At 42.3% G+C, this 27,139-nt stretch overlaps 2 protein-coding genes across 3 annotated transcripts in view; one reads left to right on the forward strand and one right to left on the reverse strand.

The window, feature by feature from the left end:
• rtn4rl1b (reticulon 4 receptor-like 1b) overlaps nt 1-22,081 on the reverse strand; it is a 135,070-nt gene extending 112,989 nt beyond the window's left edge. Inside the window, exon 1 of one of the 2 annotated variants that reach the window (XM_052077515.1) lies at nt 21,211-22,081. Coding sequence is in view for 1 of the 2 variants with exons in the window: in XM_052077516.1 (XP_051933476.1) it covers nt 21,211-21,223 (13 nt within the window). In the remaining variant the exon portion in view is untranslated. The remainder of the gene's footprint in view (nt 1-21,210) is intronic. The other variant, XM_052077516.1, reaches the window with a different exon arrangement.
• Nucleotides 1-27,139, forward strand: part of dph1 (diphthamide biosynthesis 1) — a 279,042-nt gene that overhangs the window by 180,230 nt on the left and 71,673 nt on the right. The window contains exons 2-3 of the mRNA XM_052077525.1: nt 22,175-22,235; nt 23,007-23,156. Coding sequence (XP_051933485.1) covers nt 22,181-22,235; nt 23,007-23,156 — 205 coding nt within the window. The 5' untranslated portion in view covers nt 22,175-22,180. The remainder of the gene's footprint in view (nt 1-22,174; nt 22,236-23,006; nt 23,157-27,139) is intronic.

The raw sequence follows: 27,139 nt of genomic DNA on the forward strand, positions 1-27,139 counted from the left end.
GCGCACAGTAAGTGTACCAAATAAAGTGTTCGTTGCAGACCAACTTGAGCATTATCTTTATAAAGAGACAGATTTGGAATGAATTCAAGAATGAATGTTTTGGGGTCTCGCCACAACTTGAAAAGAAAAAAAAAACTAATCAAAATGTTTCGCATTAAAATAAATAAATAAAAATGCTGCCTTCAACCAAACTTGCTGCATGCACGGTTTTATATATAATATATATATATATATATATATATATATATATATATATATATATATATATATATATATATATAAGTATTTATAGGGCACTTTCAAACAGCCATCGCTGCACACAAAGTGCTGTACATGGAGCAACTAACACTAACATATACAACAGTAAAGCAAAGTAACAAATCAGTATCAAAGACGGTAGAGAGCACTAAATAACTAAGACCATCAACAAAATATTATTCAATGATATTCAGTAGATTAATTTCTCTAAATTCTGAGGGGATGTTCTTTTTTTTTTTAATTCATATTTTTGCCAAAACGGAGTTCACATTTTCGATAAGAGGGTGTGAAATGAATCAATTTACTTTCATGTAATTCATGATGATTTTAGTGTTGAAAATATTTTACAATTTGGCTTTGTCGTAACATCGAAATAAGGACTGGAACTGGAAACAATCCACCCCCCCGACCCCCCCCCACCCCAAAAATGTCATCAAGTTTAAAGTGAAAAAGGAAGGGGATTTGAATGAGTCAATGAAGAAAATAAATAAATAACCGTCAATGAAAAATGAAGGACAAATCTCAAGAATAAAATTGAGAAAAACACATTGGCATGAAAATTAAATCTAAGTCTAAGTATTTTTGAATGTCTGTTTGGCGGAATCTGTTTCTTTTTCTGAAAAGCCAACACTGACTTTCTAAAACTCATCGGCTGAGTGTTCTGGCTCCATAATGTTGTGTGTAATCATGACACATTTAACTTCCCTTGAGTCACCTGAAAATGTTTCCTTTCCTGATACACCACCGTTCGCACAAACAGAAAGTGATCACTGACGGTTTATCTGCTTCCCACGATGAGCTGTTTCCTCTCACGGCCGGAGATAAACCAATGCCCGCTGCAAACGCTTAACAACTCAGAGGGGACCCAACACGCTGAGTTGCAGTCGCAGCCTTTATGACACACGCATGAACGTAAACGTTTTGTGCAGTGTAAACAAAAAGCATCTTCTAAGGATAGCGCGTACGCCATTCATTCGGGCCTGTCTGGCATGGATGTTTTTGGGGCTAATTCTGATATTTGGCAGAAAGAAATTCCAATGACAAATTAATCAGTTTTCAATGTCTACCCCTTCCCCAGATGGTGGTCATGGAACCTAAAAACGGAAACTATATTTACCCCTCGGTCTAACTTAGACTTTTGGTGCAGCAAGATTTCATGCCACGATCTAATCGACTGCGTTGATCCTTCTGGTTTGCTCGCCTTGGCCACTGGGAAAGTGTGTCACAAGTCATACAGCCATAAATAAAGAAGAACAGTGCTCTTACTACAACTGTGGCTCAATCAGATTAGTATTTTTTCAGAGAATCAGAAGATGAAATACTGTTGAGTATCTGTCATATCTGCTGAAATGAGTTGGCTCCAACATCACTTGGATCTTGGTCACTTGGATCTCAAGGCGCCACCGTAAATGCATACGTCTCCATTAAAAACGCCGGACAGAAAATAGGAGACAGGAGAGCATTCAGAGGGAGATTCTAGAGAAGCAGCTAGGCTATTACATGTACAGTAGAATCTTTTGTTTGTTCTGGTCACACAGACTTGAGTGGGACGCTAGGGTCATGACGAGAAGATGAGTAGTCGAAGAAGTCCGGCACGCAACTGCTAGGTGGGAGGCAGTGAGGAGAAGAGGGAGGCTGCATTCACGTATGCAAAATAGCAATAGAGTGTGTGTGCGCGTGCGCGCGCGTGTGCGTGTGTGTGTGTGTGTGTGCGTGTGTGTCTGCGTGCGTGTGTGTGCGTGTGTGTGTGCATGCGTGCGTGCGTATCTGTGCCCAGACAGCGCTGAGTGCTCCCACACAGCGGCAAGAACCATTCCAATCAGCGGGATAATACTGCCATCATAGTGTCAGAACCTGCCTCAATGTATGCATGGAAAGTGTGTGTGCATGTGCACGTGAGTTGGCATCTCTTTTGCAAGTTACGCTCATTCTTATTCCTCTAACTTGCCAACCAGAAACAGATATTACAAGTGACTAGATCGAAAGCAATATTGTTACAGCATGGAACAGTGATTCTCAACCAGTGTGACGTGAGAGATCATCAGGTGCACCCCAGGGACGTTATCCAATGTCAGTCATTTTGACAAAAAATATTTTCTAATTTAATGTTATTCAGAATACAAATGACTTTATTTCTTGCTCTGTATCCTCAAATGTTATAATGATGAATCTGTGATCTACGAATCATGATCAAGTAGCATATGGTACACTGAAAAAAATGTATATATATATATCACTCGGGGCAGTGACCCCCAAACTAGATGAGTGGTTGCAACAGATCCCGGGAACAACATCGGACATCTCAATCCAGAAATGTGCAGTGCTGGGAACAGCAAGGATACTGCGCAGAACCCTCAAGCTTCCTGGCCTCTGGTAGAGGACCCGAGCTGAATGAGGGACGGACACCACCTGAGGGGTGAGATGAGGATTTATATATATATATATATATATATATATATATATATATATATATATATATATATATATATATATATATATATATATATATATATATATATATATATATTTGCCAAACAATGGCAACCTCGAACTGGCAACAAGGAAAGCGGCTACGGCCAAATACCTCCAGCGAGTGAGGCAAGTCCTAAGAAGCCAGCTCAATGGCAAGAATAAGACCCGGGCAATAAACAGCTATGCCCTGCCAGTGATCAGATACCCTGCAGGAATAATAAGGTGGCCAAAGGAAGAGATTCAGACCACGGACGTTAAGACCCGAAAGCTCCTAACCATGCATGGAGGGTTCCATCCCAAATCCAGCACCCTGAGACTGTACGCAAGCCGAAAGGAAGGAGGCCAGGGACTAGTGAGTGTGAGAGCCACTGTCCAGGATGAAACATCCAAGCTCCATGAATACATCAAGGAGAAGGCTCCAACGGATGACGTACTCAGAGAATGTCTCAGACAATGGGGAACAGAAGATGAGGCGCTGGAAGAGGGACCATCATGGGAGGACAAGCCCCTACACGGGATGTACCACCGGACCATAACTGAAGTGGCTGATCTCAAGAAGTCCTATCAGTGGCTAGAGAGGGCTGGCCTGAAGGACAGCACAGAGGCACTCATCCTGGCTGCTCAGGAGCAGGCCCTGAGCACCAGAACCATTGAGGCCCAGATATACCACACCAGACAAGACCCAAGTGTAGGTTGTGCAAAGAGGCACCTGCGACGATCCAACACATAACTGCAGGGTGTAAGATGCTGGCAGGGAAAGCCTACATGGAACGCCATAACCAGGTGGCTGGCATAGTCTACCGAAACATCTGTGCGGAGTATGGACTGGAAACCCCAAGGTCAAAATGGGAAACACCTCCGAAGGTGGTGGAGAATGACAGAGCGAAGATCCTGTGGGACTTCCAGATCCAGACTGACAAGAAGGTAATGGCGAACCAACCAGATATCGTGATCATAGATAAAGGGCAGAGGAAAGCCGTTGTAGTGGATGTAGCGGTCCCTAGTGATGGAAACATCAGGAAGAAGGAACATGAGAAACTCGAGAAATACCAAGGGCTCAGAGAGGAGCTGGAGAGAGCCTGGAAGGTAAAGGTGACAGTCGTGCCTGTGGTGGTCGGAGCACTCGGGGCAGTGACCCCCAAACTAGATGAGTGGTTGCAACAGATCCCGGGAACAACATCGGACATCTCAGTCCAGAAATGTGCAGTGCTGGGAACAGCAAGGATACTGCGCAGAACCCTCAAGCTTCCTGGCCTCTGGTAGAGGACCCGAGCTGAATGAGGGACGGACACCACCCGAGGGGTGAGATGAGGATTTTTTATATATATATATATATATATAAATTGTGTAAAATCAACAAAAACTTTTTTTGGTGTATCTGACCTACTACAAAAAAGTACTCGCTTTGTCCAATGGAAAACTTCCCATCGCGAGTCAATTTAGAGTGGAACAACAACAAGGCGAATACGGTACATGGAGTAAAAGGGAGAGTAGAGAGACCGATTATCAATTAATGGTTTGAAAGGAAGCAGTTTATTGTCCCTTGCAGTCAGATTGATTACAAAAAGAAAGACAATTACACATTTTGTTTTGAAAACGACTGCATCACTTTGAATATCCGCTAGCTGAATGCTAACACACAATGCAAAATACCATAGACCGGCGAACAATACCTTCATTCAAAACCAGGACATTCGTTCAAATTAGTGGAGAGATTGCAGTTATAAATGAATTATAATTCAGTTTGTGGTTTGAATCTTGAATCTCTGGAACATGTCAGATCATAGACAAAAATATTAATTATTGCTTTCCAACACAAAACCAAATGATTAGTTAATTAATTGTTGCACCTCGAATCACTGATATGAAAAAGGTCCAAAGTAAAAACAATACTTATAATACACAATAAAGTGTGAAAAATAGCATTTTCTCAGTGAAACGTAACATTTTATATGAAAGCAATGCTTCCATTTCATTTTGGCCTTTTATATTGTCACCTGGCTGGCTGACAGGAGTGGGCGGAGCTCCGCCTGACCATCTTGATCCAAAGAAGACAATGCCAAATGACTCTCAGCTGCAACCTCTTTGTGTAAGGTTGACGCGAGTGGCAGTGAAACCAACGCAAAAACATGGAAAAAAAACAAAACAAAAAAACTTTCTTCCATTACATCCATTAGAGCCCTGACATATTTTGTCCTTTGACGCACTCCTTCTCTTTGGCCTCGTACTGTAACTGCGTGTTACAATTATGAAGTCTTCTGTCTCACTTTTTGTGCAACTCGGCAAGGCACTAAACAGTTTTATTTTAAATGAGGACAGTGGTCGTTATAATATTCCTAAATGATTTCTGCAGCTTTCTCACAACTGGCCATACAGTGGGAATGCTATAATGTCCTTCAAGGACCAATCTAACACGAATGTCACCCAAAGGGCTCAATTAGGCATTCTCTTTTCTGCAGGGTCAAAAAAAGGTATAAAGTGGGGGAGAAAAGAGACCATAGACCATATTGTAATCACACAAGTAGCATGAATGGCTGATATTAACTCTTTCAATCGCACATTTCTGTATATTAATACATTAAAACATAAGACAACGATAATGACATTCAAACACTAAAATAAACGGCCCCAAAAAAAGGTCAATTTTTTTGCCCGTTTTCCTCTCTATTGTAATGTGAAATAAATACCAAAGGGCAAAGTACTCTAAAACATTCAAAATACTAATTTTACCGATAATTAATGTTAAGTGGCCCAAAATAGTTATTATTATCTTTTATTTTTTTTAATGAATCGGTTCATCAGTCATCAGAATTTTATTGACACCCCCCCCCCCCAAAAAAAAAAAAACATTGTGCTTTATTGTGAAAAAGGAAAGCCGGTTTTATCAATAGCGAGTCAATCTGCCAGCTTGTAATGTTTATTGGTCCACGGGAGATCCGGCTTTGGGCGACATCTGCTATTTACCCCCTCGATCAAAACTATTGACATGAAGGGGTGCACACGCTGTGATTGGGCAGTCCTTAACTTCTGCCCACCCTTCCTCCTGCAGGAATTCAAATGCGCTAGATTGAGGCCTTGAAAGGAAGCGGCTACAATGCGCGGCATATGCGCTTCTGCTGACCTATTCACTGGGTGCTTTCACCCGCCCTCCTCTCTCGTGTACTGCAGGCAAGGCAAGATACGGCTTTCTCTTCAAGGTTCCTCGGCACAGCAAAGCAAATAGAAATCTGTCTCGAATGAAAACACTATTTGAACTATTTTGACACTTGAATGAAGGAGACTCAACGGCATCAATCACTTTTACTCCACCACATCTCTTGAAAAAAATGTCTACCATAACGCTGATAAAGCTGCACACATAGATTGGGGAAAAAAATTAATTAAAGAGATCCCAAATCGAGGCGGTGTTGGGGGTTGGGGGGGATTATGCAGCGCGATTTTTCACTCACTCTGTAACAACCAATCATGGCTCAGCTTCAGAAAACAGGTAAGCTGTAATTTGTCATTACCTGAGAAACTGTGATTTCATTTTGAGTCGACAGAAAGTGACAAAATGGCCGCCACCTGAGATGGATAAAAAAAAAGGGTGGATTTTGCTCCTTAATTCATATTCCACATATCTTCTATATATATATATATATATATATATATATATATATATGTATATATATACACCACTGCGCGCCGCCACTGCGCCACTCAGGCAGTGGCTTGTCTACCCACAAGCATTGCAATAAAATTGTTAGTTATTTAGTAGAGCTAAACATCTCTTTATTTTCGCGATAAGCAATGAAGATGAACAAAAAGTTGAACCAAGCAACAACACCTTTGTGGGCCGAAGGCCCACCTTACCAGCCTTCCGCAGGAACTAGCTGAAGAGCCGCCCGGAGGGCGGCGAACCAGCTAGTGCAATATGAATTGGAATGCTGTGTTTCGAATCGTGGAGGCACATAGACCATAATAGGAAGAGCAAGGAATGCTGCTTAAAGCACTGCCTGGATAGTTAATAAAGTTTTCACAATGGCTTCCTTGCGACCCCGGAGCACTTTATCAAATTTTCTGGCGAAAGTCTGATTCCAAAGTTAAACAAATGTGCGTGTTTGACCTTTTTGAGGTTCCGCCGCACTTTTCAAAGTACTTTGCGACCGTGGATGCAAGGCTTTTAAGATGAACAAGTTGGGAGGGGAAGCCTGTCATTGGGATGCAAGCGTGAATCCCTGCAGCGTGAAGGTGGACGGAATGTAAAACAAGCAGCTGCCAGCTTCGCTACTCCTCACGATGTGCTCTGCTCCGGCATTGGAGAACAGGATCTCCCTCGCTGCAACAGCGAGGAAGCGAGCAATGCAGTAAAACATTTTTTTGACATTGTTCCCTCACAGCACATCTTATTAAACCAACGAGGCCACCAAGTTGTTGATCAATTAGCACGGTTATCTCTAGCGGGTAAAACGACACATTGCGCATCAGGAAGTGTTTAAGATGCAACGACTCATTGACTTAAGTAGAGCCTACATGCGGGGGCGGCGTGTGTTAAGGGGAGGGGTTGGTGCTGCTCAATGACTTTAGTCATCGTAGCACTGGAATACATAGGAAGCGAGTGCATGAAAGATGTAACCTGTATATCTGCTGTGTGCCATAAACCGATTCCAATTTCACAAAGGTGGCCTGAAAACAACGGCGGATAAATTAAAAACTGCTAATTCCACTTATCCGCATTCTTATCCGCCTTATACAAGCCGTAATAAGGTCTAAACATGCTTCTGCTACCGTAAATAAGTGGCTTTCAGAGCCAGCTAAGACAATTGAGTGGGATTTGCACATAAGAACTGTGTGACTGGGGAAAAGATCTTGGCCTGTATTCTGTAATTACTGCATCACCATCTGTCTGCGGGTTCTGCATTTTTACATAATAGTCACCCACTCCACTTTTCAGTCAGATTCGACATACACATTTCTAAAATGTGAGAGATGAGGGGGGGAAAAACCCATAAGTGTGTGCTTATTTCTCTTAGAGGGTGTTTTGGGACTGCACTGCACAATAAAATTTTAATTGTGATCATAAGTGTGTGTAAGTTTTTTGTTCACATGGCAACATTTGCTCCGGTGCTGCGCCGGGGCTGTCCCAGTAGAGCGTTCACACGTGCAAAGTTACACCGGTGTAGCCCCCAAAAACAGCTTAAACCGGAGCAAATTTAACCCTGCTCAGGGAGGTGTGTTAAAAATTTGCTCCGGAGCAAATGCTCGTTTGCGGGGCAGCACCGATGTAAAATGGTACGTGTGAACGCTACAGGGTTAAAAATTTGCTCCGAAGCAAAAGCTCGTTTGCGGGGGGAGTAGCCTCGCTACGCATGTGAAGAGTTGATTACATACGGCTAGAATGCGTTGCTTTCGTGCTCTGTCTCTGTGTTGTTTGTGTAGTTTGTACCTCTATTGCGTGTTCACAAGCCCCCCCCCACCGTAGAATTAATTTTGTGATTTCCTTTCTTGATTTTCTGTTTGCCGTATTATGTTTGCTTTTCTCTGAGACCGAGAAGGAGAAGGATGTGCCTATACAGTTGTTGCTTGAGTTCTATATGTTTTCAAAAGAACAAACACAACAGCTCTTTGTTTTCTATTGTTTTGTACCGCTGCATAAACTGGCGCGTGAACGCAAGTGGGGCTGCGCCGGGGCGAACACGCTCAGCGGCTTTGTACGTGTGAACGCTCCACAAAATTTGCTCCGGTGTAAAATATGTCGCAACAAAATACATCGGTGCAGCACCGGAGCAAATGTGTGCCGTGTGAACACCCCTATAAATTTCAGCTGCCACAATGAAATTGACTATGGTCGGTGATATTTACATTGAAAGGTACAGTGTGATGACTTCAGCGCCACCTAGCGGTGAATTAATAGAATGTAACTTCACTATGGTGCCTCAGAGTGACCAAATGTCGAAAGCTTACCGCTGGTTTCTTCAGCAGAAGTGCCAAAACAATGACATCTCAAACAACTTCTACTATCACCCCAAGTGCCGGAATATATTCATGGCATGTGTTACACGTAGATGCTGTAATTATCGTGTTTTAGACGTTTGTCTCCTTTGGCTGTCCGTAGCAGAAAGATGGCGGCGAAAAATGGCAGCCTTCAGCTGTTTTTAAAAAGGCAACGGAAGCTAAACTGAGTTCCGTTGTTTTTTATTCAGCCATCGTACAATGTACTCACGTTTTTCGATCAATCATCACCCAGAAATCCATCAAAGTCCTCATCCTCTGTCTCAGAATTGAACAATTGTGCAAGTACCGGTAATCCATCAAAAAGGCCGCGTTTCCTCTCGTTGTCAGAGTCACTCTCATTGCCATGTGGCTCCACAGAAATGATGCCGGCTTTGCCAAAAACTCGAACAACAGTGCAAGCAGACACGTTCGTCCAAGCAGCCACAATCCATTCGCAAATTGTGGTGTAACTCGCCCAGCGCTGCCTCTCACTTTTTGTAAAGTTGTGTTTGCCATCGATCATCCATTGTTCCCATGCCGCTCGCAACTTTACTTTGAACGCCCGGTCGCAACTTTACTTTGAACGACCGGTTGATGCCGATGTCCAGCGGTTAGAGTTCTTTAGTCAAGCCTCCGGGAATAACGGCAAGCTCAGAGTTCATTTGCCTGACTTGGTATTTCACCGCTGCTGTGAGATGGGCACGCATGCCAAAAGCATAACCGATGGCTTGAAGTTTGAACTGAGCTTCGTAGGCGTGTCTCTTTGTCGAATTTATTTTCGGGGGTTCTTAGAAACCAAAACCGAAGTTGTTTTGCAACAATGCACATAGCCACACTCTATTCAGGTGTTGGTACCTGCTTGGGGCGTCCCTTTAGCGTCCACTTACACGCCCACCCTTCACTCATTGGCGGACTTCTTCGCCGCATGCCTGTTCTCACTCACGTCTGCCTTTTCTCTCTCTCTCTCTCTCCATATATGTATATATACACGCCCACCCTTCCCTGATTGGCCGACTTCTTTGCTGCATGCCTGTCCACAGTCACTTCCGCCTTTTCTCTATATAAACAGCGTGTCGGCTGACAGTCAGGTTTTGGAACTTAGCGCATACACAAGACACTTCGCATCATAAGGCGTCCTGTCCATTTTGGAGAAAATTTAAGACTTTTAATGGCGCCTTATAGTCGTGAAAATACGGTAATATACAACTGTATGTGAGTATTACTTCACCTACAATTATATTTAAAAAAACTTGGTGTGATATAATCTATATTTTTTGCATATTATTAAAACTAAAAGTGGGTTTTTGAAATAGAAAATCAACGAATTTGTACACGATGTGACTTGAAAACGCATGCTCTTCTTCAGCTGCATATCTACTAAAGCACTTTTGCAACCAGTAGTTAGCCGACCACCTAGGGGGCGAACACATGCTTAAGGCTTAACTCACACAGTGACGTTTTGAAACTGTTCCAAATTGTATACGTTGGGGTTGGGTAATTACCTCGAAAGTGATCGTTGCTAATCATCAGCGTGACCCGTGAGAGATACGTGTGGAGAAAATGCGACAGAGGCGTGGAGCTCAGGTGACATGATGACAGCAGGTTGGCTCATTAAAGTGTGAGCTGGCAAGTCCACTTTCACTGTGAGGAGGCCTCCTATAGCAGATAGGTGATGATTACTCACACCACATGTGAAAAGCGAGAAGGTTTTCACTGACGTTTGATAAAAGCGCAGGTCAAGTAAATACCGTTCCGCTTTTGGTTGTTGCCATCTGGAATTGGGAACCAGCAGATGGAGCTGTAGTGGGAAAAGAAGCTCGCCATGTGTGGTAGTTGGTAAACACTTTTCTAATGTGCACTCCCACTGGCAGGCCTGACAGTTTTTCTTTTTTTTCTCAGATTAGACAAATCATTGATTGTTCAGAATATGGCCCATTGAGCAGCATAAAAACGAATAAAATGGTATTTAAATATACAATACAATACAATACATCCTGTTTGCTCCTTTCTTTTGGGAACCTATCCTCTGTCATTTGTTGAAAAACACATGAGCCATGCTTTTTTATCTGTCATGCGATTCCTTTAACAACCTTTTAGAAGCTGAGTGCTACTTATTGCTACTGATTCGTGCGAAGGGCTACCGGTGTGATAGGCACTTCTGAAATAACAAATTGATTAGATGAAATAACAAATTGACTAATGACCGAAACACTGCAACTGAAAACAAAACTCACCTCATCCATCGTAATTTTAGTGTTAAAATGTTATGGAGGAATACTGTACACAACCTGCTGTGATATGACGTGTTACGTAATTGTGTCATACTGCAGTTAGTTGTCTATAGATATGTGTCCTATTTGTTTATATTTGGCTTTGTTGCCTCTTGCCTGCTTGCAAATGAGAATATATTCATCGCCTCCCCTGAATAAATGTAGGTTAGATGAAATAAATGAAGATGTATTTGAAATGATATTAAGATGGTATATGTTTTTATTTTCAAACACTATTGCTCTTGACTGTTGAACGGTGTCTTCCACTTCAGCCGCCATTCACGGGAGGGCATTTCAATTCAAAAAGGATCCTCACAGAACATCTGCAGTCCTCGGAGTGTATTTCAAACACTTGAGATAATATGGTGTGAAGTGAGATCAACTTTCGAGATGAACCCTAGTTGATGTTTTCCCCCTCATCACGTCTCCACCAATGTGTTTTAATTTCCTGGCCGGTTGAAAACTTTCACTTCAGAATTCTCCGTAAATCCGTACGCACTCTCGGGAGCAAATTAGCCACCGTCGGAATGAGTTCTTCTGAATCGGATGTGGGTGGATTGCAGGATTAATGGAATGGCAGATAAACAAGCGGAATTTGGGAGCAGCGTGGATGCCCGTGCTTCACATTACCTTCTCCCCGGAGCGTCACGGCTCGGCCTTGAGGACACGCTAAGTTTCAATGGCAAAAGGGCAGATGTCCACGTGCTGGTGCAGCTGAATTGCTTTGCTCAGCACACAAAAGACAACGTCTCAGTGGACAAAGAATTCAGGAAAGGAGAAGGGGTGGCAGGTGGGGGCTGTCAGAATAACGTTGAGCACACCTGGGATTACTGTCAACCGCTGGATGGTCTCCTTTGAGCTCCCACTCCTCATCCCTTCCCATCTACGCCATTGACAATCACCTTTAAACTCCAATTAGTCATTTCATGAGAAATTCATGAATAAGAATTTAAAAAAAAACTGAAACAGGGCTCACAGGTTGTTTATCGGTTCCATCTCATTATCACCCACTAATGACTGCTTTGCATGTTATTTCCACACCAATGGATGGCAGAGGTGGCAAGAAGATTCTGATAAAGAATTGTGAAAAAAGGGACACGCATCAGAAATGCTTTATTTGTTCACCTATACAGTACTGTACACCCAAAATATTCGCAGGGGAAAAGGATGAAGAGCATAAAACGCGAGTAATTGACCCCACCCCCATAAAATATTCATAATTGCCCATATTAATGTCCGAAATGTATTTCCACATAGCTGAAATGGCTCCTACCCAGACGGTAAATGACTCTTAATAACACATTTTTATACCGCTACCCTATTGACAATGTTACAATATTCATTAAAAAAAGGCCTGTATAGTTCATGAAGGTTTTATCAGTGTGACGGTTTGAACCAGGAACATTTCTATTTCCATTATTTTCCATGGGAAACAACCAAACTGGACCAGCATCACTGCAAAGATTTTGCTCAACCTTCAAGGTTCCACTTGTCACTAAGCCAATGCGATTTGCTCTTGAATCTCTTTTCGTGCAAATGTAATGTTGAGATGCGTGGCCATGTCTCGCAGTGCATTATCTGTAAGCAAGAGCAATGTTTTTTTTTTTTTTCTCTAGCATGAGTCAATGTCAGACATGCAATTATTGGAGATCCTCTTCAGTAGATTACTTTTGACGTCATGCGCTCCAGGTGAGCTCTTCAGACTACCAATACATTAATTTGGTGACAATTGTGCATTGCTTCATTGTTATAGAAAGAAAACATTCCCTCCCCCCAGTTGTCTTTTTTTTTTTGTGGCGGGGGGTTGTTTTGATTAGCTTAATCTTTTTAAACTGCTATATTATGTAACAAGGCCCTGAAATTCAACCCCACCCCATGCTGATTTGCTTCTCATTTTTCAGGCGGCTTATAGACAGCTTCAGGATATTGCTTTTGGGGTTTATATTTTTGCTCGGCTCTCTACATTATCCTCCTCTTGCGATGCCTCTGTCACTGGTCCGAAACACAATGGCGAGTTGACACAGAGTGACACTGAGAGGATTAGACAAGCTGGGAATCTATTCTCCTTAAATAGAAGGCTCGTTGGGCCTCGACAGCGGCTGGGAGGTTGCAACATAGTTAAATGACAGATGGGCGTTTATTGCTCTTGTGCAAATTCATGTCATCGTACTTAATCACTCGCCTGTTCTGGGCCCGCGTCTCACTTCTCCGGCGAAGCGGCTGTTTGTCCTTTGTTAATGAGCGCATACCTGCTGTTTTTACGACCGCCATCTTTTACCGTGTTATCGTAAATACTTGACGCCTGCGAGTCATATCTGCACCATGTGAGGAGAAGAAAAGAACTCTTAAAAGTGGGGGGTGAGGAGGCGCTGGCCCCAAACTTCTACCTGGTGGGTAGGGGGGGGGTCTTTCAACCCAAATCAAAATACAGTATGCTGTTGTTAGTATACAAACCAAAATGCTCACCCTGTGCAACTAAGCTTAGCTAGCAAAGCTCAGAAGGCCAGCTACTGTACATGACCGTGGTTACAATTTTTACCCATCGCGGAATGGTGATGACAGCTGTAATTTTCATATATTTCCTAATATATGCCTTTCAGTGTGTTGGGCTGCACTGCTTATTTACTATACATGTACAACCACCCACCCCCAAAGTCTTTTCAGATTTGATATAAAATCGTGCAGGTTGTCTTTTTTCCACTTAGGTTCGGCTTTGCAACACTCCTTGTCAGGTTGGTCCAATTTGACACTCAGGAATAACCAAAAGGAGGAGACAGGAGACTCGATTCTGGTATCAGGAGGGAACGAGGAGAAGCGTTCGGTTTCAGTTCTCGGCACGTAACCCTAACGATCTCCCCCTTCACCTCCTCATTTATTGGGAAAGCTACCACATAGGTGTGTCCAACCTAAAGGGTGGGGGCTGTTGAACACACACTGAACTTGTTTGACTATGTGTGTGTATGTGAGTGCAATTTACGTACATGTGTGCAAATGTCACATAAACATCACGTTGGAGCTGGTGTTGATGTCTCCATTCACTGTTCACCCTTGCTCACTGTTTAATCTTAACAGTTATCTCTTCCCAACCACGTCCTCGGAAACCTTTCACACAGTACAGCAAGCAAAAGTGAGCATATAATGAAGAATATATAATGATTATAGATGTGAGCAAATAATAAAGGATATATCTTTATTGAAAGCATAAGCGTTCTTCATTGCAGGCAAAGCCAACTAATGATTGCAAGCATAAGCATTCTTCTTTGCAAGCAAAATCAAACTATCATGACAGGCAGAAGCATTCTTCTTCGCGAGCATAAATTGACGACGTGAGAATCAATCGAATAATACGCGAATGTATGATTACTAAAAAATAATAAATCCAACACTCCTGCTAAGATGCGTGAGTCCTGTCTTGAAACCAAGGCTCGCGTCTAGACATAGGCATTGATAAATAAATACAATATATTGTACATATTAGAGCAGACCCCAAGATACTTGAACTCCTCCACTTGGGGTAAGACGTTGTATCGGTCTGTCGTGGTGAAGAAGGAGCTGAGCCAAAGGGCGAAGCTCTCAATTTACCGGTCGATCTACGTCCCAACCCTCACCTATGGTCACGAGCTATGGGTCGTGACCGAAAGAACGAGATCCCGGATACAAGCGGCTGAAATGAGTTTTCTCCGCAGGGTGTCCGGGCTCTCCCTTAGAGATAAGGTGAGAAGCTCAGTCATCCGGGAGGGGCTCAGAATCGAGCCGCTTCTCCTCCACATCGAGAGGAGCCAGATGAGGTGGCTTGGGCATCTGATTCGGATGCCTCCTGAGCGCCTCCCCGGTGAGGTGTTCCGGTCACGTCCCACCGGGAGGAGACCCCGAGGAAGACCCAGGACACGCTGGAGAGACTGTCACCCAGCTTGCCTGGGAACGACTCGGGATCCCCCGGGGAGAGCTGGAAGAAGTAGCTAGGGAGAGGGAAGTCTGGGCTTCCCTGCTAAAGCTGTTGCCCCCGCGACCCGGCCCCGGATAAGCGGTAGATGATGGATGGATGGATGGATGGATGGATGGATGGATATTAGAGCAGTGTTTTTCAACCCGTGTGCCACAAGACATTGTCAGGTGTGCCGCGGGAAAATTTCCAATTTGTATGCCTGTGCGGTCTTTCGCCCAGAAAGTAATCCTGTAGTACCCTCCATTCCGCTAGGGAGGAGCAACAGCTAGCCAATTGCCTTGTGTTTCGACGAGAGACAAGCAAATTTGTGACGCATGAATGCAGGACGACGGTGAAACAATAAATATGAAAGATGATAAAATACTGTTTTCTTTGTGTTCATTTGATTCCAATTCAAGCTGTTATAACGCCATTCTTCAATGTTAAAAACGGTTATAGGAACAATACAACACATTAATTGTTAAAATAAGCGGGGAGGGGGCTTTACATTTTCAGTTCGTGGTGTGCCGCGAGATTTTTTTCAATGAAAGAAGTGTGCCTTGGCTCCAAAAAGTTTGAAAAACACTCTATTAAAGCTGCAACTAATGGTTATTTTGATAATCAATTAATCTGTTGCTTATCTTGATCGATTAATCAATAGTTATATTGGAAATAACATGTTTTAATTAAAGAACATGACATAATTTAAAACTGGTGTAAATTCATTATTACCACTATTCAGTTCCTGGTTTGGTCAGTAACGAGTTTGAAAATGGGCAAATATGTTGATCATTATTTTCCAGGCAAATTAAATGTTTAATTTTGTCAGTTTTCATGGGGACACATTCAAGCATTGGGCAGAAAACAACAAAGCTATCCAAACTATTCAACGATTACTCAAAGTAAGATCAATTAGTTTGATTGTAAACAAATTGATTCATCGTCACCTCTTTAATATATGGATGAATGGATAGATAACTCGACAGCCAGCTAGACAGCTAGCTAGTTAGACAGGTAGCTGGCTAGCTAGCTAGCTCGATAGGTAGATATTCTACCAGCCTTTTGGAATTTGAAACGGACACCCTACGACTGCAGGTGCATGTCGTTATCGATTTGAGTCCTTGTGCAGCCTTATTTCCAAAATCAGATGACGACGATCAAAAAATGGATTGTGTTCATCTTTCAAGGTTACAACACTGTAAATAGTGGTGGATTCTTTGAACAAAACGATGATGCCGACCGTACTTATGCTAGATGGAGGCATTCGCCGCACAATGCTGATGACGTTCAGAATGGCTGGACTTGGGCAAGCTTTTTTATCGACCCGTTCTTACAAGACATTTGCCATGAAGGAAAGCCCCCACTAACCTTGCATCCATTATTCCGACAGAATACGTCGGCGGAATTGCAACGAGCGACTCCGTGGTACTGTACATATGCTGAACGTCTTGTACATTCCACTGCTGTCAGCTCGCCCGTCCCATGTGCTTTCTTTACGGATCGGTGCTTTTAAGAGGAATGTGTGTGGTAGTGTAAAAGGACCTGATGGAGTTAGGCTGACGTTCATGCTTGAAAACCCGTTCATGACCTTGTTAGAAGGTCATGGACCAGTATATAGTGCACAGTTATAGTCTGAAAAGTACATTTGTACAGTGGAACCTCTGACGTCAAAAGGCCTTAAAGTCGCAGGAATCGGGATTCAACTATTTTCGGAAAATACACAAAAGCTACACTAAAAATTGGAGTTCAGAAACCTCACGAGACCTCAAATGAGGGAACATCCAAGAATGAACTTTTTGTGTGTTTTACTTTTTCTTTGGCTTTTGGAAGAAGGAGCAACATCAACAAGATAGAATGTGAGAGAAGTAGAATATGCCACTGTAATGTTTTTCTCCCCTGCGGATGTTGTACTTTGGATTCCTTCTGAAAATACTGTGTGATAACGTAGAGTGTAAAAAATGGACACAATTAATTAGACATAAAATGTTGTTGTGCCATGTACTAAAAATAACTTTTGATATGAAGAAAAAAAAGTGTGTGTGTGTGGCGGGGGGAGGGGGGGAATGTAGCATGTGTGACGAATGGAGACTACCACCACTACGACTCATCATAAACCTAGATATGCAAATACACCAAAAATATACAGCAAAAATAAGAACAGAATTTCTCATTACAACATTGTAAAAAAGAAAGATAATTCTGTTTCAGAAACAACTGTGTTTTTCCTCCTCTTTCTGCTTAGCGTCAAGGTAGGATTTGCGGACTGATCACATTAATGTTGAGCATGGTCAGCTAACGAGAGGTTGTTCTTGTTTTGGTTCTGAATCTGGAGGTCGGATTCAGGTGCTGATCTTTGTAGGGGGGCACAGAGCAGGCTGACCAGCGTCAAAGGCTTCAGTGTAACGTACAAAGCCCCTACTTGTCACAGCAAGGATCCACCTGCACAAACGCCCCCTTCACTTAAAAAAACAAAACAAAAAAAAAACAGTGAGCAGTCAGATGTCATGTGAACCAAAAATGGACTTTTTCACTTGATTGAGTGTCATTATTAGCTAAAAGCGGCTGCCATGAAAAGTCACTCTGAGCACTGCCGTCATGTATGAATCCTACAAGACCTTTTTTGGTTTTTCCCTCCAATGTACACGGTATGTGTTTGTGAATAGCAAATGCGTCACATCCTGTGCTGGGACCTCATGCATTAGCCAAGCTCCCTCGGCTGCAATGTGTTATTCTAGGTGCAAAGTCATTCAAATTCACCAGAGAACTTGTTCGATGTTCCTGCCAAAGCTGACACATCTCTGCCTGGCCGCCGACTCAAGACACGCTGCGGTACGCTTACATTTTTTTTTTGGCAGACGAGTGAAATCTCAACCTCAAATTCATTTGTAGTGAATTAAGCGGATAGCTCTCCCCCGCCCTCTCCTGCGTCAAACTGCACTTGACACGAGGGATGAACGATTTTAGGAGAAAAAGAAATTCTCGAAATATTGCCATTGCGATTTAATATGTGATTATTTTTTTGCAAGGTCCTCTTCCCAAACATGTATATACCCTATATTTTTACAAACACAAAAATTAAATTAATCAGTACGAGATGATTCAATACGTGGGGTGCAAAATGATTCAAGAACTGTCCAATTTGAAAGTAGAACGATTCGATTCAGATGGACTCACCGGCATTACAATTTGATTGGATGTGGTACGACTCATTTCGAGACAGTGAGATGCAATGACTCTGTTACTGTAATTTTACAAATATTTGATTGAACTTGTCAGAATTTTATATTTGACACATCCCTCCCAAAAAAAGATGATTTCATATCGAACTCAATATATTTTAAAAGTGGAGCAATGCGATTTAGTTTGATTCAGTGCACTTGCCTCTTAATTCTTAAGCGATTATCTGATTTAAATCGGTTTTAGTTACACCCCTATGATATATATATATATATATATATATATATATATATATATATATATATATATATATATATATATATATATATATATATAGTATATTAGAGCTGTCAGTTTTTTTGCGTGTTTTTATTGGCATTAATTTAAATGAATTTTAACGGGATTCAATTTTTCTCGCGAGATTAAGGCGGAGCACGTCACAGCGGATGTTATGTTGCTCTATAAATAAACCAGAAACAAGGTCCACCTGTATGTATGTATATATATATATATATATATATATAAAATAAAGCCCCCCCCCGACCAGCTGAAACGAGGCCATTTATTTTCCACAAATTGCACCCTTTGCATTTTGAAAATTGCATTCTTTCTACTGCATTGCAATGTCGATTTGAATTAGGTTAATATTTGAGCCTTAAAATACGATGCATTTGCCACCACCCCTGATTCTAACTCCAGCCAGTCAAATGGGAAATTAATGACTGTTGTGTGGAATATTGAAGACCTCCTAATAGCTTTTTACCAGTATGTCCATTAGTATGACACACGCAAGCAGGATTTGCAGGCCTGCTTGCCCCTTAAACTCCAACGAGCACGTTCATAAATATCCATTGTGCAGCAATGTCAGTTGGAGCACACCATTCAGAACCTTTTGACGGTTGCTTTTACACGATATGGCATCACTTCTTGCACTAAGTTGTCAGTAGGCACTTTTTCAACAATGGTCCTCCCCTTCCAAGCTGTTCCAGCTATAAGCACTCGTCACCGCCGTGTGTTTCATCTCCACTCTTGGAACGACAATAATCGATGTGATGGCAAAGGAAAACAGGCTGTTTCGCTCGCTGCCCCTGAGGCACACACACACACACGCGCACGCTCGCGCACCAAAAACAGATTGGGTCTGACAAAGCAGACTAAAAGCAGTGAACAGTGGTATCTATCTATACAGTGTTCTAGTGCCAGCATGACCTGCGGCAGAGAAAAGAGAAGCCGCTTAGTGTAGAAGGCCACCAGTAGATGTGTTTTTTTGTGGCAATGCTATAATGAGCATTTATAATGACTCTTTAGACTCGTCTCTGCATAATTCACCCGACGTGGCGGGCTAGTTGTCAATTCCGTGGCTGGTGTCATTCAAAAGATAATTTCTGTGCGGTGTTGCTTGTGATGGGCTCAAGTTCAAAAGAAATGGGATGGATTTGGGAAGCCGGAAATTTCCGATTCCCCAAATATTTTTTTCTTTCAACATTTCTTTGTCATAATTCCCTCAGCAATATTCTACTGTTCTTTTCAACAACATTAATCCAAAGAACATTTTTAATGTCTTGGCAGACGCATGAGCAATTTTCCATCTTGATCCTACCGTTCACGATGCAACATGACACCGAGACGACTGCGAACAGCACCTTGCAATTGCAAGGCTTTCAATTAAGATGTCCTCAGCTCAACTTTATAGAACACATTTGAACAAACGCCGCCTCATACAAAGTGCTGTATGTGGAGTAAAAGGGAGTCAGACAACAACAACAACAAAAAAGACAGGACAGAAAACAATAAATTCAGAACATAAAAGTAGTATAACACGACAAAATACTAAAATAAGTATTTACCGTTTTAAGACGAGCGGTAAAGATTAGCTTAGTGTCACAGTGCCGTCAGCAGGTTGTGTGCATGTGTTGTAAATGGTGAGTTATCACAATCCATTACAGAAAAGCTTAGCAAGACAATCAATCCTTTGTGTGAAGATACATTTGGCCACAATATCCACTCCTAGTCAAGTATTTGGAATTACTGTGTTAAAAATACTTTTTTTTTAATCGTATACCCACTATTGACTTCAATGTACCCTCATGCTAGTCAACACGTTTTGTTCGTCAGCCATATTTGTTGTTGTGCTAAATCACATGCCCCGTGTGACTCATCTCACATAAATTAGGCTTCTTCTTTCACAAACTTGCCACCAAACCGTGCTTATGTTTTGAACATGAGAATTGAGTTGGCTGTTTTTCAGCTTGAAACGACAGGGTAAGTTCACGGACAATCAGTCCGTGGGGCCGACAACCAGTCTGGTCTTGCCCCTGTTTATTAAAATTACAACAAGAAGGGAAAAAATAACTGAATAAAAATAAAAATAACATGGCTTCAATGAAATCTCAAGAATTCCTGTTGCTGCTCGTCGCTGCATCTGAATCACACATACAGTTTTATGTTGGAATGCTTTGAAAAAGGTCGGCATCACAGCACAGACAGTGGCCCGTACTTGTGCAATGGTTCTTCTAGTGGGGGATCTGTGGGAACCTCATCAGGGACTCCTTGCATCTACTTTGATTACACCCCCCTTAATTATTGTTCAGCAGCAACATGGATTCAAGTGACCGATAGATAGATGAGAGGACATATAAGTATTAATGTCTTGTGGCTGCCATTCATCTTCTGCAGACAAGCCCATTAAGTGACCCTCCCAAGCCCTTCCCAAAACATAAACAATTGAAGGTGAATTTTCCATCCCGACAGAAACTTGATATTAAAGTATTTTTTTGGGACAGGGCTTGGTCACATATGAGGTGAAAATAAGTCTTGGTCCATCATTTCGTGTGTGGCCCGGGGTGAATAACCTTGTGGAGCATCAAGTCCAACAATAATAATCGCCATAAAAACAATTCTTCAGCCTTGTGACCCGGGGACAAGTCATATAAACTGCAGTGCGGCATCTGCTGTGTTACAACAGGCACATTTCCGCGCATACACACGTATGAATATTGCACTCAGTACCAGCCAGGCAGGTGGGACAGCTTCACTTGCAAAATCAAGACGCATCGACTGCGTGCTCGCACGTGTGCGTCAGGAAATATCCATGAAATATTCAAACATGCACAATAAAAGTTCAGTTACACTCACCCCTCTTGAACATGTTGGCGACCTAAATGAATTTGCTCCTCCGTCCTCTTGAAATCATCGATCCAAATATTCCAGACTTGCGGAAGTTGATCCGTAGACCCCCACTCTTTCAAAAACAAAATTCTTAGTGTCACGTAACTGCCCTTCCCGTTGTGCAGGTGTTATTAATATTCTCCACAGAGTTCAATATATTGATTGGGGATCATCCGCGAAACGGACCCACGCGCAGCAATTCCTTCCGTCGGACACGACGCTTTCGTGAAGAGGTTTGGTGACTGAATGCTTCTCCCAAAATCACTAAAAATAAATCAAATCAATCCTCTTTTCGACCAGTCAGAGTCGCTAAAGCCGCATCTCCGCCAAACACGAAATCGTTAATTATTCGAGTAAAAGCAACCAATTCCATGGATGCATCATTAAAATCACATATTAAAAGACACACTCTGATGACAGTTAGACGTTGCCTGTCTGCAGAAGTCCGCGCATCCGTGCAGCACGCACTTGTGCTCAAGAAGGGAGAAAGTGATGTTGTGACGCTTTCACCTCCTCCTCCTTCTCCTCATGCTCCTTATCCTCCTCCGGGCGCAGCCTCTCTCACCGGAGCGCCAAACAGATACACTAGCAGAGAAACTCAATCACGCATGACGCAAAACTATATTTAAACTCTTTAAACAGATGAGCGACAATAAAACACGGAGGTGTCCTAGCACTAAATACAGTAACAAGAAAACTTTCCCCAAATCGATCGGATTTGGAATATGGGAATGATTAGTTATTAAAATAAGATCTGTTTTGTTTTGTATGAATCCGCAGTTAAATTAATTCTCCAATGTTGATACAATACCCTTGGTAATTTACCGGGCAATTCGATTGTCTGTCTACTTCTATGTGCGCGAGCAGTTCAAATCCATGCTCTGTGATCGACTTCTCTGGCCTGGCTGATGTTTCCTGTTTCGAATGGAAGAAAAACATGGCGGCGCCCTCGTGTGACAAGCAGATTGTTCCTGTCAAAAAGCCCGCAGCAGGTACTGTAATTGCAACGTTTTTCTTCGGAGATTATTGATGCCAATGACAGATACATGTTTGAGGTATTTTAAAATGTCCCTTATGTAACGATGGAGTTTACGCAAAAAGTGAGACATAATGTTGTAAACATCCCACTCGTGTGTCGAAAATCAATTGCCGGAATGTAATAACAGTTGCTTTTTAAAAAGATGAGTATATAGACTGGCTGGCAATGCTAAACGCTTGAAAATAATATCGGAAACATTTATAAAAAAGATAATTCGTCAAATTTAGGAGCGTGCTTCAATGTCGCAGTCTGGTTTCAAACCATGGAGAAATTCCACTGACGTGTTTTACGATGTCCCGTTTACATTTTTCTTGCCACCCGAGTTCGTGGTACTTGGCTTGGTGTATCTGCTGATGCGTTTACCCGAAGTAGCAAAAATACATCCTGTCTTAGTTGTCTTGCTATGTATACAATGCACACACGCACACGCACTTAGACGAGAAATCTTTTCTACCTATGTATGCATACTTTGGTACGTGATTATTCTTTTGAGTGTGACTGCAATTGTGGCTACTGCACACCAAGGTTACCTCGGGGAATCAATAAATAAAGTATCTTTTTTTATGTATACTGAGCTATCTAGTGATTCAGGCGTTTTGCTACACATCTTTCTGAAGTCAATTATGCACGCAGGCAATTCACAATAACTATTGAGAAGTGAGCCACATTTTGGCTTTCTGTGTGCCGGACTGACTGAATCTTTTTGAAATGAAACTCTCTTCAGTTCGAGGACCTCGGCGAGTGGCCAATCAGATTCCAGATGAAATACTGAAGGATCCTGAGTTGCGGGAAGCCATGAAAGCCCTACCTGCAAACTACAACTTTGAAATTCCCAAGACCGTGTGGCGAGTGAGACAAGCCAAGGCGACAAGAGGTGAGCTCACCTCAACCTTTTACAAGCTTGTTGTTGCGACAAATCACAGACGGCACGGTGAACGTTTGCTGATGTTGAAATTGCCATTCCAAACCTATGGAAAATGTGCAAGCATTTTTATTCTTGATTCTTTTTTTGTTCCAATGCACCGAATGTGCATTTTTTGAGGATGTGGGAGGAAGTTGGAATCAACGCAGTAGCTTTCAAACGACTGCGACCCGTTTCGTTTTTGCTCTGTTTTTCTTTCTCTTTTAATCAAACTTCATCTTTCTGATGTGAAGCAAGACGTTTTATCACCTCTGTCTCCTCCTGTTCCTCTTAATGTCCATCTGTTCCTCTGGCAGCACACTTGGCATTCTCACACACACACACACACACACACACACACACACACACACACACACACACACACACACACACACACACACACAATAGAAAAACATCATCACACTGTTTTTTTCAAGTGGCCAAAAACAAGTGACTTTTATTTTGTATTTCACATAAGTGCATAAATAAACATCAGTAGGTTAAAATCAAGGATGTGAAGCACACTTTTCTTCTCAATGTCTCTGACTTCTTCACCTCTGACAGAGAGAGTAAGTTTTTCATTTTCAACTTTCTGGTTGCTTTTCAAGCCTATCCCAGCTGCATGTGGGTGAGAGGCAGGGAAAACGTTGGACTGTTTTCCTATCAATAGCGGGATTAGCGCAGTTTCCTCCCTAATTATTGACAACCCTGGTGAAGGTGGGTTAAAAGCCTTAAAATAAATTCAATTTTTATTGCAGAAGATTACTTTCATCCTGGAAATTGTATTAATGGTTCACCAACAATAGAATCGAGCTCCCCCCATGGCCATCTCAGTCCCCAGCTGACTATTTCTTCTGTGAATGGATGATAATTAAGTTCTGGTACTGGTTTGATCCATAACCTGCAAACCATATCCCCCCCCAAGTAAAACCAGATGTTTGCAAATGTGGTTCTTTGTTGAAACACAAAAGGTAATGCTTTCATGGGGAGCAACGGGAAATCAGACGCTATTTATTAGGGGCTAAAATTGGAGGATTTGGACAATTTCAAATTTAACAGTGGCTCTAAACAATGGATTCTTGTTCTTTTCCCATCAGGCGTCGCCACAGCGAATCAGTTGCCTCCATCTAACCCTGCTTCGTGCATTCTCTTCTCACACCAGCTACCTTCATGTCCTCTTTTATTACATCCCTAAATCTCCTCTTTGGTCTTCCTCTCTGCCTCCTGACTGGCAGTTCAAGACTCAGCATCCTTCTCCCAATATATTCACTTTTTCTCCTCTGGACATGTTCAAACCATCTCAGTCTGGTCTCTCTGACTTTCTCTCCAAATCTTCAAACATGAGTTGTCCCTCTGATGTACTCATTCCTGATCCTATCCAACCTTGGTCACTCCCACTCTGCTACCTCCAGCTCTGCCTCCCGTCTTTTCTTCAGTGGCACTGTCTCCAGTCCAATCGACATGGCTGGTCTCACCGCAGTTTTATATACCTTTCCTTTCATCTTAGCTGAAACTCTTCCATCAGACATCACACCTGACACTTTTCTCTAGCCTGTCTGTACACGCTCCTTCACCTCTTTTCCTCATTCTCCATTGCCCTGGACCCCAAGTACTTGAAATCCTCCACCTTCTTTATCTCATCTCCCTGTAACCTCGGTCTTGTACTTGGGTCCCTCTCATTCACACACATGTACTCTGTCTTGCTTTGACTGACCTTCATCCCTCTCCTTTCCAGGGCAAATCTCCGCCCCTCTAGTTTCTCCTCCACCTGTTCCCTGCTCTCACGACAGATCACAATGTCATCTGCAAACATCACAGTGCATGGAGATTTCAGCCTCGTCTGTCAGCCTGTCCATCACCAAAGAGAATAAAAAGGGGCTCAGAGCTGACACCGGGTGAAGTCCCACCTCCACCTTGAATTCCTCCGTCACACTTACAGCATACCTCACTACTGTCTTCCAGTCATCATACATGTCCTGCACCACATGATGAGACTGATCAGAGTCAATCATGTGATCAGACACAAGGGAAGGTGCTGGGCGGGGCATCTAGCCAATCAGCTCACGGGATAAATCCACTCGTGCTGTCATTGGTCGATGTCGGCGCCTGGACCCAATCCTGCATATAGCCATGTACAAAACCTCTGAGCCACTCGACATTTTTTTCGGAATTACAGTGCTTTGTTAAAAAACAGCCATGTCGTGAAGCCGCGATGAATGAAGGTCAATATAGCGAAGGATCACTGTAGAGGCGATATTGCAGCTTGAACGAGGAGGAAGGAATTGACTATTTGAGATTATTTTTTTTTCTCCAGTAGAGCCTGTAATGGCTATTTGCATCTCTTCAGGAATCCAAGGCACAGAGTGTCTCCTAAAATCTTGACGTTCTATCAAAGAAACTGTCCGACCTTTCCATTTTAGTGGAAGATGGTTATATTGTGACCACCACGTTACGGACATGTATTATTGTTGCCGTCTTGGATTTGGCATCTCTAACAGGTCACAGTTTTATTTGGATGTGGCAAGATTAACATTTGTGTGTTTGATAACAATATGGGTCTAAAATGGTTTCATGGTTGAGTGAGCCAAAATGGAATTGTGCTTTTATGCATGCAAAACATGAAATGTTTTCCATCAGCCTGGAAAAAAAATAAATATAACTACCAAATCAGGCAGTCACAGGAAAACAAAGAACTAATCAAGATGTGGATGGAGATGGCAACAAGCGGAAGCGGCCCTGAAATGTCTCGGCATCCTTGAAAGCTTGCCGTGTTTCCCAGGGAGACTTGTGGAACGCTGTGGGACTTGCTTTGTTTTCCAAGGTCCTCGTGCTACTGAGGCAGCCAAATGATAAGCGCGTTTGACAGTCTGCTCTTAAATCAGTCCTAGGGCTAAAACAAAACAAGCAGCGTGATGTCGAGTTGTTTTTTTTTTTTTGGGTCCCTTTTTAGTTGCTTCCATTTTCTTTCTGTGATGCATTTACTTTTATGCACCATTGGGCAAAGCATGGCGGGAAAGAGTAGCTGCGATGATGAGATTGTTTTCTTCTCAAAATGTTTCCAATGCCGTTTTAATGTAGGGAACAAAACCCCCCTGAGGCATTTTTTTTCCAGATTTCATTAAGATTTTCCAGCCTCTTAAACATAGACAAGTTTTGAATCTCGATTTGCATTTGGCATGTCGCATTTGTGCGTACTGTTAATTCTCTCTGTGTGATGTTCATTTCGTCGTGCATGGCGGAGAAATTATAGAATCAAGCACGGTGTGTTCATGGGCTTTATTGATTAATTTTTTCCCCAGTTTTTTTAATGACTCAAAATGCTGTGATGTTAATTAGATTCTTTTCAATTAAATTTATTGTTCGAAAATGTAACCTAGTGTCTTATTTGATCTTTTTTCATCACGGATACAGTTAGAGCTACTTAGGTTTGCACCATGGGTTGTGTAAGCAGAATGGCAATTGCAGCATGTCATGCAGTATGAACAGTAAAAATGTCATAACAGCGTTCCTGTGTTGCCCATCAATTAATTCAACCAAGAGGAGCGATTTGACGCAGAATATGGCATTGAGACTTGCCTGTGCTAGTTTCCTGGAAATTACCGTATTAATATTGTGATCACTTTTCATCAATCTCGGGTACCGTGTGTGACTACTAGCATAACTACAGGTTTATGACATGATGGTTTGACAGGCTAATTTAACTTAAACTGTCATGTCACCGTAGTTGTGCTAAAAAATCAGCAAACATGCTAAATGCCAAAATGCCAGCCGCCTGACATGGCACGTAGAACATGTCTGCAAAAGGAATGTTTACATTTAGTTCCCCTTTAACCAAGATTTGCACATTTCTCAACCCTCAGGTGTTTTGTTGAGGCCCCTCAAAACATTCATTTTTGCTGCACGGAAAAAAAAAATCTCAAGTTGACAGCGGCTGTTACACATGGGGCTTAGTAAAA

Source organism: Hippocampus zosterae, chromosome 10 (genome assembly GCF_025434085.1).
Source record: "Hippocampus zosterae strain Florida chromosome 10, ASM2543408v3, whole genome shotgun sequence".
Classification (NCBI taxonomy): Eukaryota; Metazoa; Chordata; class Actinopteri; order Syngnathiformes; family Syngnathidae; genus Hippocampus; species Hippocampus zosterae.